The 14670-nt window shown below is 32.7% G+C and overlaps 2 protein-coding genes across 2 annotated transcripts; both read left to right on the top strand.

The window, feature by feature from the left end:
* The first annotated feature begins 526 nt into the window (after positions 1-526).
* On the top strand, positions 527-3554 carry LOC123673758 (zinc finger protein 596-like). Its single transcript, XM_045608414.1, has 3 exons — positions 527-812; positions 1843-2253; positions 3446-3554. The coding sequence occupies exons 1-3, from the start codon at positions 592-594 to the stop codon at positions 3552-3554; spliced, it is 741 nt and encodes a 246-aa protein (XP_045464370.1). The 5' UTR covers positions 527-591.
* Positions 3555-7500: 3946 nt separating this feature from the next.
* Positions 7501-11811, top strand: LOC123673762 (zinc finger protein 64-like). Its single transcript, XM_045608429.1, has 3 exons — positions 7501-7907; positions 10314-10600; positions 11744-11811. The coding sequence occupies exons 1-3, from the start codon at positions 7798-7800 to the stop codon at positions 11809-11811; spliced, it is 465 nt and encodes a 154-aa protein (XP_045464385.1). The 5' UTR covers positions 7501-7797.
* Positions 11812-14670: the final 2859 nt, after the last annotated feature.

The following is a 14670-nucleotide window of genomic DNA, read 5'->3' on the forward strand; positions in this document are numbered from 1 at the left end:
AGCGGATTTTTTTCGGATTTATTTTCAGATGGTGCGGATTTTTTGACATAGAATTCGATTTTTTTAGTGGAGTCGCATTGGCAACACTGACTTTTAGTCTTCAATTTTATCTGCCTATGGGCCAGTTGCACCATTTGCCTAAACATTGACTAAAATTTAAACATTGATCAATTTCTGATTTTCCTTGAGAAATCATAGAGTAATCAACGTTTAAATTTTTAATCAATGTTTAGGCAAATGGTACAACTGGCCCTAAATATTTCAAAAAGAGCTCTTTTTCAATGTCATCGAATTTGAACATTTTATAGAATTAATTATTAGTTCAATGGAACATTTCATATGGCTCGACCTAGACCTAGACGCCAATAAATTCAGCTTGTAGTACTACGAAAAAATATTCATTCTATGGTTGAGATCACAAAATATTAGTAAAAGTGCTAACCACAGAACACTAACCATCATATGCTCTAGTTATCTATGGTGCTAACCAAAGAATATTCACCACAGTATAGACTATAGACCTAGTATCATGTTTCTTATGCGGCATGCCAGAATTTCTCTCTAAGGGCCTGTCCATTTGATATAACGTTTATGGTACTCACACAGTGCACAGTAGAGATAATACAAAACAAACATTTCTCGATTTGTACTTGTACATATTTATTTTCACAATTAAGAATTTACGAAGTGTTGAAGCCAGAAATGGAAACATACTCAAAAATTTTCCTAGATGAAAGTAATCATCACAGAGTAAAGATGGAAATGGGAGTAGATGATGGAAGCTATGAAAAAAGGAATTCATTTGACTTGGGGTAAGCATTCATTATTTTTCTTGATACTCTAGGCCAAATTTTAACTTTTTTCACTTTAATTTTTTTCATTATGAAAAAAATAATTCTTGAAAGGACATGGCTTATTGTCTCTTCAGTTGAGCAGATGCGTTTTGGCCATTTTGAAAGTTCTAACTATTTCTACACTTAACTGTTTTGGTATTTGTTCTGTTTGTAGTTTTCATTCTGTAATATTCTCTTGTAAGTTTTTTAGCCTGAGGAGTCCATAGTAAGCTCGAAACTGTAGCAATATAGATCTTCAAAAAAAATCTGTTGTTTGCCTTTAATCCGATCAAATTCTATCGGTCCATTTTTTCGGAAAACCCAAGGCTATAACCTTGGAAATTTTTTGCCTAAAACAGTTTTGGTTTCGGATGGGCTTGAGAATTTGATATTATGAAGAATTTTTATGCTCAATCCCTAATTGCAATCAGTTCCTCACTAGATGACCCCAAAACTTAGATATTTCGAATTTTTTGAGACAAATTAACCATAATTTGTCGGATTAGCTTCATAATTTGATATCTTGAAGAATTTTCAATGTTGTTTGCCTTTAATCCGATTGATTTCACATATCATGTTTACAAGGCAACTCCCTATTAGTCTTAATCTCTTGATTTTAATGGAAAATGTCAGAATATGTTGACTATCTCTTTTGTGTTGAATAATATAAAATATTCAGTTACAATTCAATAATAATTTTCTTTATTTTGAAATTGTGAAGATTTGATCAATAATTTCTATGAAATAAAATCTTATTGATTATTGTATTATGTGATATTGAAATTTCTCTTTAAAATTCTCCCACTAGGAAAATTAATGTAATCAAGCAACAATACTTTTTACAAAGATGTCACACTTTGTGAAATATTCCTTTGAAATATCTTTTTGAAAATTTGATTTTGTAGAAGAACACTTTTGAATGAACATTTTCATTGTTGGTTGAAATTGTTTTCACTTCAAACCTCTTATAATTGAAAATCAAAATGTTACAATTATTTTTTGGTTCTAGTTTTCAGTACACGACTGATGGGGGGCATATTGATGAAAAGACTAAAATCATGGATATTGCTCATCATTACACTGATGAGAATGGAATAAGACCGTCTATTAAATATGAAATAGGCGAGTTTGCTTCAAACCAGAAAAACAATCTCGAAGGGTATATAGATGCTGTCCATTTAAATGAAAAAGAACATAATTGTCACTTATGTGATTATGCAGCCAACCAGAAAATTCAACTCAAAATGCATATAGATTCTGTCCATTTGAATAAAAAAGAACATAAATGTCACTTATGTGAGTTTGCAGCCAATCAGAAAAATAACCTCAAAATGCATATTGATTCAGTCCATTTGAATGAGAAAGAATATAAATGTCACTTATGTGAGTTTGCAGCCAATCGGAAACATGTCCTCAGAAGGCATATAGATTCTGTCCATTTGAATAAAAAAGAACATAAATGTCACTTATGTGAGTTTGCAGCCAATCAGAAAAATAACCTCAAAATGCATATTGATTCTGTCCATTTGAATGAGAAAGAATATAAATGTCACTTATGTGAGTTTGCAGCCAATCAGAAATTTAAACTCAAACAGCATTTGGATTCTGTCCATTTGAATAAAAAAGAATTTCAATGTCCATTATGTGAGTATGCTGCAAGCATGAAAGAAACCATCCAACATCATATAGATGCTGTCCATTTGAATAAAAGAGAACATAAATGTCACTTATGTGATTATGCATCCAACCGGAAAGTTCATCTCAAAATTCATATTGATTCTATCCATTTGAATAAAAAAGAACATAAATGTCACTTATGTGATTATGCATCCAACCAGAAAGGTCACCTCAAAATTCATATTGATTCTATCCATTTGAATAAAAAAGAACATAAATGTCACTTATGTGATTATGCAGCCAACCAGAAAGCTACCCTCAAAAAGCATTTGGATTCTGTCCATTTGAATAAAAAAGAACATAAATGTCACTTATGTGATTATGCAGCCAACCAGAAAGCTACCCTCAAAAAGCATTTGGATTCTGTCCATTTGAATAAAAAAAAACATAAATGTCACTTATGTGATTATGCATCCAACCGGAGTGTTAACCTCAAAATTCATATGGATTCTGTTCATTTTAATAAAAGAGAACATAAATGTCACTTATGTGATTATGCAGCCAACCAGAAAGGTCAACTCAAAAAGCATTTGGATTCTGTCCATTTGAACATAAAATAATTACCTGTGTGATTATGTAGCCAACTGGAAAGATTACCTCAAAATTAATATGGATTTGTCCATCTGAATAAAAAAAAAATATAAATATTATTTATGTGATTATGCAGCCAACCAGAAAGTTCAACTCAAAAAGCATTTGGATTCTGTTCATTTGAACAAAAAAGAACATAAATGTCATTTATGTGATTATGCAGCCAACCAGAAAGTTTACCTCAAAATTAATATGGATTCTGTCCATTTGAATAAAAAAAAATATAAATGTTATTTATGTGATTATGCAGCCAACCAGGAAGTTCAACTCAAAAAGCATTTTTTGGATTCTGTTCATTTGAACAAAAATGAACATAAATGTCACTTATGTGGGTATGTTTCAAGCGTGAAAGAAACCCTTAAAAGATATATAAAACGTATCCATTTGAATGAAAAATCTCAGAGTAAAGGAAACATAGGTGTGGCCTTAGACATAAATAGCATTATATTGTAATCAATTGTAACAGTATTATGGTAAAGTGAGGTAGGAAAACAACAAACCTGCAAAATTGACAACTAGAGGTGCAGTGAACATTTCAGTGGCGTGGTTAATTGTTCCTTAGTAAGGATTAATATTACCAAAATCGATATTTGACTTGAATACAGAATATAAGTGAATTATTATATTTCAAAATGAAAACTATCAACTGAGCGAAGACCAGAGCCGAAACGTCTATAACAAAGAGGATATTGCGAACCACTGAAATGAAGACCCTAGAAACAATAACCGGATACAAACTGGCAGACAGAATGGTAAAGATCGCCAGGGACTACAAACCCCTCAGAAGAAGATCCATCTGACGACCACCAAAGCAATGGTGAGATAGCTGGCAATCCACGTCACACAAAACATAGTCCAGAGAAAACATGCGATACACCCTTCTCAAGGAGAAGATGAAATTGAAAACTTGCTAGTTTTATAATCTTTTTGAGAAATAATATCCATTTTATGAGTTATTTTAGTAGGTTTCTTATGAAAACAATATACAGAAAATGAACTCTCGTATAATACAATGTTTTGTATTAATTAGTAATAAATAAATATGGCATTGCATACCCTTACCTTATTTCATACGTAGTTTCAATTTAATGAAGAATTTTCCAAAATGAATATTAACCCACGTTAAGATTCTTTCTAACACAACCCAAATTTGAGATATTTCGAATTTCGTGAAAATAAAGTGCTTTAAATGGTTTTAAAAATTTTTCTTAGCGAAATCGATGCCTAATTTGGAGTTTATGACCGCGAAACCCCTAAAAAAACATAAAAATATGTTCAAATTTTATCGGTTGATTTTTTCGGATATTTTTTGCCTAAAACAGTTTTCGTTTCGGATGGGCTTGAGAATTTGATATTATGAAGAATTTTTTATGCTCAATCCCTAATTGCAATCAGTTCCTCACTAGATGACCCCAAAACTGAGATATTTCGAATTTTTTGAGACAAATTATGGTTCAAATCTTTATTGTCGGATTAGCTTCATAATTTGATATCTTGAAGAATTTTCGATGCTGAATACTAATCTGCTATCAGTTTCTTCCTAACACACCCCAAAATTGAGATATTCCTCTATTGATTCACAAAATGAAAGCGGCTAGCGGAATGGCTTTAAGATGGAAATTATCGTTTTGTCTATTAATATCAAATAGCTTAGTGGTGTCGATTGAGTGGTGCTACATGATGATCACGAGTTCACATCCCAGCGCACTTTTTTCCTTTTACTGTCTTATTTTGCTATTACCAACAAAATATTGTCATTCGTATAAATACAAAAAATGGTTGTTTGGACAATCAAAAATAAATAAATTTTTTGTACTAGTGAAAGAAATAAATATTTCAAAATAAGTCGCTCATTTTCCACTTTAGGAAGAAAGGTGATATGAGCCTTGTTGTTGAGAATGTTATTACGAATCGAAATACATGAAAAAATATAGGGTGTTCCATTAAAAAAAATATCATTTTATGAAATATTTTGACAACGCGACTGTCAATTTTTGTTTTGTTTTCGGCATCGAGAAGGCCACTAAAAATGCTACTAGTTTGCCCCTTTAACCGACATCGTAGCATCAATAATAACGGAGTTAGCAATGGTGCCGACTTAATTTGAAACACCCTGTAATCGGTTGAATATTCATAGGTACTAAAGGACCTGCTTAGCTAAAATAATTAAGTGACTTCAGCAGTTTTAGGTCTGCACAGCAATGTTTTTCAATAGATGATAATAATAATGATCTTTATTCATGGTAAAAAGAAAATATCATTACAGTTATAAAAACATATTGTTCACAAAGGACTTTTTTGTATTAGAATATTAATTGAATGCATTTCAGGAATAAATCACATAATTTGTGGATTAAATAATAACAATGCCTTCATTGAACTGGCAATTGGTCATAAGCTTGACTCTCTTCAGTCTATAGGTGAATTATTTACATAGATGACACTTATTGGAAATCAATTTTTGGTGATATTATTATTATTTTTAGAATGCAGATGAATAGCTTGAAGCCAAATTATCTGCCGATTTTAATTTCAGATTTTTTCTGAAAAAATAGCATATTCAGAGTGTCGCCAGTTCTGTATTAGGCCTTGATTATATTTTATGAGTAATTCGAGGGATTTTTGGGTCGTAGATGCTGAATTAGACTTGGATTCTCAGCAGTAAGCGTTTCTAAATATTTAAAACACAATTTGTCTGCGAAATTGGAAATATCTCACATTTGAAATGTGTTAGGAAGAAACTGATTTCAAATTAGTATTCAGCATGGAAAATTCTTAAAGACATCAATTTTTGAAGACGATCGGGCAAAATTTTCAAACGAAAATTCATCCCGCAAAATTCGAAATACATATCTCGGTTTTTGGATCTTCTAGAGAGGAACTTATTGAGAATAGGGTTTAGCATAAGAAATTCTTCATGACATCAAATTTTGAAGCCGATCGAAAACCAAAATATCCAAGGTTATATTCCTTTTATTTTAGTTTATATTTTTTCCGAAAATATCGGCCGATCGAATTATAGTTTTTTATGATGTATTTAATTCCGATTCCTATCAGAAAAACTTTTCTACAGGTTTAAAGCACTTTTTTCCTACAAAATTTGCAACTTCTCAGTCTTGAGGTGTGTTTGGAAGAATCTGATCGCAGGTTAATATTCATCTTCGAAAATTCTTAATGATATCAAAACTTGAAGATGATCTGAGGCAAATTTTTTTTTGCAAAGCACAAGACATTCTTGTTTGAGTTCTCTCAGGAAAATACTGACCGCAGACTGGTATTTAGCATGGAGAATGCACTATGGTGTAGCGCATCCACCAGAATTTATATATTGATTTCTATAGTGACTTAATAATAATAATAAGCCTTTATTTGCAACAGGTAATGGTACCCAATAATAGCAAATCAAAAACAACAATCAATAATAATATATCAAGAAAAAAAATAGAAGAAAAAATAGAGCTATGAACTTCAAAACAATTTCCAGAGTGTTTTCTTGTACACTTTATTGGTAAAAATTTTTACCGCAAGTCTCTACGATGAGTTGATCCTGAGATATAGCCGCTTACCTCGCTTATTTGCCAACCCTGTACATGTGTATTTAATCTCATATTGCTTTCAGGGGCTTATGCATTCTATTGAGATTAAATATGTTGTGATATTCATTCGTTATTACGTGCATTAACATTTCCATCTCAACTCTTCAAGAGTGCAATCCTAAAAATATTCGATTTTATTGCAATAAACTATTAGAATTATATGTCTTGTAATTTTTTTCCTGCATCAGAAAAAGTCTGTTCAGGACAAGAATTTCAATATTTCATTATATTTTCGAATATTGCGCCTTCGCATTTGATCTTCTAGATTCAAAATCCTGTAACTTACAATGTATTGCAGGAACCTATACGCAAATCATTTCGTTAAATAATAACGCAAGATGGCAGCACCAGAGAAATCATATAGAAAATATTGTTAAATATAATATTGGGCTTATATATTCGTTGTAAATCAGAAAAAACCAGTCGAATGTTTCCTTTAACATGAGCGTGTGAAAAATATCCAATTTTTTTAGTTTTTTTAAATAATTAAATCTATGAACTAGTGATTTTTTTTCGGATTTTTTTTCAGATGTCGCGGATTTTTTGACATAGAATTCGGTTTTTTTAGTGGAGTCGCATTGGCAACACTAACTTTTAGTCTTCAATTTTATCTGCCTATATATTTCAAAAAGAGCGCTTTTTCAATGTCATCGAATTTGAAGATTTCATATGGCTCGACCTAGACCTAGACGCCAATCAATAAATTTAGCTTGTAGTACTACGACAAAATATAACTATTATACATTCTATGGTTGAGATCACAAAATATTAGTAAAAGTGCTAACCACAGAACACTAACATTCATGAGCCCGACATATCTATGGTACTAACCAAAGAGTATTCACCACAGTATAGACACAGATTACTAGTCTGTGGCACAGATTACGGTTATCCGTAATGTGTTTTCTGTGGTATAGACCTAGTATCATGTTTCATATGCGGCATGCTAGAATTTCTCTCTAAAGGCCTGTCCATTTGATATAAGGTTTATGGTACTCATATAGTGCACAGTAGAGATAATACAAAACAAACATTTCTCGATTTGTACTTGTACATATTTATTTTCACAATTAAAAATTTACGAAGTGTTGAAGTCAGAAATGGAAACATACTCAAAAATTTTCCTAGATGAAAGTAATCATCACAGAGTAAAGATGGAAATGGGAGAAGATGATGAAAGCTATGAAAAAGGAAATTCATTTGACTTGGGGTAAGCATTCATTATTTTTCTTGATACTCTAGGCCAAATTTTAACTTTTTTCACTTTAATTTTTTTCATTATGAAAAAAATAATTCTAGAAAGGACATGGCTTATTGTCTCTTCAGTTGAGCAGATGTGTTTTTGCGATTTTGAAAATTCTAATTATTTCTACACTAAACTGTTTTGTTATTTGTTCTGTTTGTAGTTTTCATTCTGTAATTTTCTCTTGTAAGTTTTTTAGCCTGAGGAGGAGTACCTAGTAAGTTCGAAACTGAAGCAATATAGATCTTCAAAAAAGAGTCTGTTGTTTACCTTTAATCCGATTATTTCACATATCATGTTTACAAGGCAACTCCCTATTAGTCTTAATCTCTTGATTTCAATGAAAAATGTCAGAATATGTTGACTATCTCTGGTGTGTTGAATCTTCTTCTTCTTTTGGTGCCTATCCATTCCGTATGTTGGCTAACATGATGACGACAGGGACCTTATCAATTGCTGCCCTAAATAGCCCTGTGGTTGAACCAAACTCTCAAATTCTTCAACCACGATATTCTTCGTCGTCCAATGCTTCTCTTTCCCTGAATTTTTCCTTGTAGTATCAGTTGTAGAAGTGGATACCTCTCCGGATTTCTCATAACGGGACCCACAAGATCTCCTTCTCCTTGTTTAATCTGCGGAGAACTTCTGTATTCGTGATGTGGTCAACCCATGAGATCTTCAGAATACGACGGTACAACCACATCTCAAACACCTCTAATTTCTTGCAGAACTTCTGTTAATGTCCATGCTTCGACACCATACAAAAGCACTGGAAGGACATAGCACCTCAGTAGTCTTATTTTGGTCTTCATAGCTAAAGTACTCGTAAAAAGCTTTTTCATTTTGAGGAAGGCACTTCAGGCTTTCTCGATTCTACATTTCACCTCAATGGAGTGATCCCAATCTTCATTAACGTTCGTTCCTAAGTAAGTAAAGCTGGTGACTCTTTGTACAAACATGTTGTGGATCTTCAATTGAGCGGTTAGTTCTTTATTCTTTGAAATGATCATGAATTTCGTCTTTTTCACGTTTAGATGTAGTCCATATTTTTCACTCACATTTACTACCCTATCCATCAATCTCTGCAACCCATGTATATCATTCGCCATAATAACGGTGTCGTCTGCATATCTAATGTTGTTAATAATTTCTCCATTCACAACAATGCCATCTCCACTCTCCTCAAGGGCTTCCTTAAATATGTATTCTGAATAAATATTGAATAGCAGTGGGGATAACACGCATCCCTGTCGAACACCTCTCCTTATCGAAACTTCATCAGACTCCTCATTTTCCACTCTAACAGATGAAGTAGAGATTGGCAATGATTCTCAAATCCTGTCCTTCCAACCCGGCCGATTCCAGAACTTTCATCATTTCATTGTGCTGCACTTGATCGAACGCCTTCAGATAATCAACGAAGCAGGCATAAACATCGTGGTTAACGTCTCTGGCACGTTGAATTAAAACCTGTATACTGAACAGTGCCTCTCGAGTGCCCAAGGCATTTCGAAAGCCGAACTGAGTTTGTCCTATTTGATCTTCACAAGTTTTATATATTCTTCTATGGATGATTTTCAGAAAGTGTTTGAGAGCATGACTAACAAGACTGATGGTGCGGAATTCTTCACAACTTTTGGCGTTTGACTTCTTTGGAATTGTCACAAAAGTGGCTTTCAGCCATGCATCTGGCATTAATCCAGAGGAATAAATCTCATTGAAAACATCGGTGAGCCATTTCACATCCTCTTCTTCTTCAATAAGTTTTAAGAAGTCCCCTCTGATGTTATCGGGACCTGGAGCTTTCCTATTTTTCAGGTTTTTTATGGTTCGTCTAACTTCATCCACTGTTATCGGAAGGAAATTCCCCATAGTGTAAATGGGTGGGTTGTTTGATCGACTTGGGTCACTGAAAAGTCCTGTTATGTATTCTTGCCAAACCTTTATTTTTCCTGAACGATCCAGTATGATGTTACCATTTTTATCCTGTATTTTTCCGCTAGTATTCGCTGTCATCTTTCCTGTCATATCTCTTATCCTTTTGTGCATATTGAAAGAGTCGTATTTTCTGTTGAATAATATTCAGTTACAATTTAATGATAATTTTCTCTATTTTGAAATTGTGAAGATTTGATCCTTAAGATTTCAATAATTTCTATGTAATAAAATCTTATTGATGATTGTATTATGTGATATTGAAATTTCTCTTTCAAATTCTCTAACTAGGAAAATTAATGTGAGCCATTTCACAATACTTTTCACAAAAATGTCACACTTTGTGAAATGAACATTATCAGTGTTTGTTGAAATTGTTTTCACTTCAAACCTCTTATAATTGAAAATCTAAATATTACAATTATTTTTTGGTTCTAGATTTCAGTACACAACTGATGGGGGGCATATTGATGAAAAGACTGAAATCATGGATATTGTTCAGCATTACACTGATGAGAATGGAATAAGGTCATCTATTAAATATGAAAGAGGGGAGTTTGCTTTAAACCAGAAAAACAATCTCGAAGGCCATATAGATGCTGTCCATTTGAATAAAAAAGGACATAAATGTCACTTATGTGATTATGCAGTCAGCCTGAAAATTACCCTCAAAAGGCATATAGATTCTGTCCATTTGAATAAAAGAGAACATAAATGTCACTTATGTGATTATGCATCCAACTGGAAAGTTGACCTCAAAAAGCATATAGATTATGTCCATTTGAATAAAAAAGAACATAAATGTCACTTATGTGATTATGCAGTCAGCCTGAAAATTACCCTCAAAAGGCATATAGATTCTGTCCATTTGAATAAAAGAGAACATAAATGTCACTTATGTGATTATGCATCCAACTGGAAAGTTGACCTCAAAAAGCATATAGATTATGTCCATTTGAATAAAAAAAAACATAAATGTCACTTATGTGATTATGCAGTCAGCCTGAAAATTACCCTCAAAAGGCATATAGATTCTGTCCATTTGAATAAAAGAGAACATAAATGTCACTTATGTGATTATGCATCCAACTGGAAAGTTGACCTCAAAAAGCATATAGATTCTGTACATTTGAATAAAAAAGAACATAAATGTCACTTATGTGATTATGCAGCCAGCCTGAAAATTACCCTCAAAAGGCATATAGATTCTGTCCATTTGAATAAAAGAGAACATAAATGTCACTTATGTGATTATGCATCCAACTGGAAAGTTTACCTCAAAAAGCATATAGATTCTGTACATTTGAATAAAAAAGAACATAAATGTCACTTATGTGATTTTGCAGCCCACCAGAAAGATAACCTCAAAATTCATATAGATTCTGTCCATTTGAATAAAAGAGAACATAAATGTTTTTTACGTGATTATGCAGCCAACCAGGAAGTTCAACTCAAAAAGCATTTGGATTATGTCCATTTGAATAAAAAAGAACATAAATGTCACTTATGTGATTATGCATCCAACTGGAAAGTTGACCTCAAAAAGCATATAGATTCTGTACATTTGAATAAAAAAGAACATAAATGTCACTTATGTGATTATGCAGCCAGCCTGAAAATTACCCTCAAAAGGCATATAGATTCTGTCCATTTGAATAAAAGAGAACATAAATGTCACTTATGTGATTATGCAGCCAGCCTGAAAATTAACCTCAAAAGGCATATAGATTCTGTCCATTTGAATAAAAGAGAACATAAATGTCACTTATGTGATTATGCATCCAACTGGAAAGTTGACCTCAAAAAGCATATAGATTATGTACATTTGAATAAAAAAGAACATAAATGTCACTTATGTGATTATGCAGCCTACCAGAAAGTTCAACTCATAAAGCATTTGGATTCTGTTCATTTGAACAAAAAAGAACATAAATAGCGTTATATTGTAATCGATTGTAACAGTATTATGATAAAGTGAGGTAGGAAAACAACAAACCTGCAAAATTGACAACTAGAGGTGCAGTTAACATTCCAGTGGCGTGGTTAGTTGTTCCTTAGTAAGGATTAATATTAAAAAAATCGATATTTGACTTGAATACAGGATATAAGTGAATTATTATATTTCAAAATGAAAACTATCAACAAAGCGAAGACCAGAGCCGAAACGTCTATAACAAAGAGGATATTGCGAACCACTGAAATGAAGACCCTGGAAACAATAACAGGATACAAACTGGCAGACAGAATGGTAAAGGTCACCAGGGACTACAAACCCCTCAGAAGAAGATCCATCTGACGACCACCAAAGCAATGGTGAGATAACTGGCAATACACGTCACACAAAACATAGTCCAGAGAAAACATGCGATTCGCCCTTCTCAAGAAGAAGATCAAATTGAAAACTTGCTAGTTTTATAATCTTTTTGAGAAATATTATTCATTTTAAGAGTTATTTTAGTAGGTTTCTTATGAAAACAATATACAGAAAATAAACTCTCGTATAATACAATGTTTTGTTTTAATTAGTAATAAATAAATATGGCATTGCATACCCTTACTTTATTTCATATGTAGTTTCAATTTAATGAAGAATTTTCCAAAATGAATATTAACCCACGTTAAGATTCTTTCTAACACAACCCAAATTTGAGATATTTCGAATTTCGTGAAAATAAAGTGCTTTAAATGGTTTTAAAAATTTTTCTCAGAGAAATCGATGCCTAATTTGGAGTTTACGACCGCGAAACCCCCAAAAAACATAAGAATATGTTCAAATTCTATGAGTTCATTTTTCGGCCCAAGGCTATAACCTTGGACCTAACCTAACCATGGTTTGAGCCATAGACCTATAATAACATGTTATTATAGGTCTATGGGTTTGAGCTACTGTTCTTAGATAAAAATTCAGGTGGATGCGCTACATTAAGATGCATAGAATACCTGGTGTGTTTACTGATTCGATTTTGTTTCAGACTTTTCGAGAGACCCACCTGTTGCTTTGGTGGTGTGCTTCACCAGAGTGCTGTAAGGTGGCGCTCTTTAAAATTTTTCGAATTCCCGCATCTGCCTGGTGCCGTTTAAAAAGGAAATACTGATTTCAGACACTGCAAACATTCACAATAAATTACAATTCAGTTAATATCGAATTTTTACTCAAATGAATGGAATATAATGACAGACCATAGAATATAAAATATTATTGTTCTATACTCAAAGTTCACGACAAGAGCGTAGAAATAGGGGGATACTAGGGGTAATTACGCGGTGCTCCTGAATTGGAGATACAAATGAAAATGACAGATTTCCGGATCATTTTAAGAAAAAAAGTCCTATAGCATGAGTCCCCAAACATTTTGTTTTGAGATACATGTGTTGAAGTTCAAGTTATTTTCTCGTATAACCTTCCCTTCACAAGATATTTAATATGAATTGGCCATAGATATTCCAGTTTAAAGTTTTCACTATGTGATATGCTAATTTTGAATGCAAATCTACAGGGTGATATATTTTCTGGAAGGATGCCTGCTTCCTTCCTCCAAAACAATATTTTGGTGAATGGCTGTTAGTTTAGAAAAATGTAGAAAAAAAACTCTGGTCCAGTACTATACTTTTTGGTTTGTTATAGTTTTGTCGTATCTGATGCTATCGATTTCGAGAAAAATCTCTAGTAATCCTCAGGAAAATCCAAATTATTATGAAGATCCAGCTAGTAAGCTCTAATGAATGCATTAATTATAAGTTTTGGTATTTATTTACCTAATTTGTAGCGAAGATTAATAAATATTTGATAAACTGTACGACACACTAGAAACAACCTGTATATTGAAAGCAAAGCCTTTGTGGGCTCATATTCATGAAACTTTTTTTTCTCAAAATTATCCAAGTAATTTCTCATTTTCCTTCGTATCTCTTATTTGAGAACAAGGTAAGCACAACTGAATTAGTAACAACAAAAATTATTTCGAGTAATTTGGTTCAAACTTCATTATCAAACTTCTTTTTCTAATATTACAGATATGAATAAAAGTTGTCGTCAAAAATTTTTTTTCGATTATCCCTCCCCAAGAAAAAAAGATCTACGCCCTTGTTTCACAAGAGTCGAGAAATGTCAAATGTAAACGATGTAGGCGCCATCTGAAAAGCCCGCGATCCCTCGAAATCAAGTAGGTATAAATCCGAAAAATCTCCCGTTTTGTCTGAAAGTTTTACAGCTATAAGTAGACACACCAGGTATTCTATGCATCTTACGCTACATCAAAACGCATCCACCCAGTAAGTACATGGATGATTAGATAAAGTCTATGACATAACATCGAGATAGAATAGGATACGCTATGAGCTCTTATCGTGCTAGAAAAAATGTGTCAGGAAGGCGGGGCTATTTCTATTACTAAAATTGGAGAAAAATCGGGTCGGATTAAGTAAACTTTCACGAAGGAATAGGAAGAGAAATGATCTATGCTTACCATACCACAGAAAAAAACAAGCACAAAAGGCCACAAACTATTTGGCGATCAAATTGTACAACCATCTCCCAGACGAGATCAAATTCTGCAGATGTTATGGAAAACGCCTGAAGTACTTTCTGATCTCCAAGTGTTATTATTCGGTTGATGAATATCTGTCAGACGAATTCAAGTAAAATAATTATTACATTTTTTTTATACTATTCTGTTAGTTTCACTATTTTTGCTTTTCATTGACTATTAATTGTTACCTATTGTTTTGTAATGATTTGTTAAATAAATTTGATTTGAAAAATAAACCGTATTCATCACTTTGTAAACAGTCTAAG

Source organism: Harmonia axyridis, chromosome 1, assembly GCF_914767665.1.
Source record: "Harmonia axyridis chromosome 1, icHarAxyr1.1, whole genome shotgun sequence".
In the NCBI taxonomy this organism is placed as follows: domain Eukaryota; kingdom Metazoa; phylum Arthropoda; class Insecta; order Coleoptera; family Coccinellidae; genus Harmonia; species Harmonia axyridis.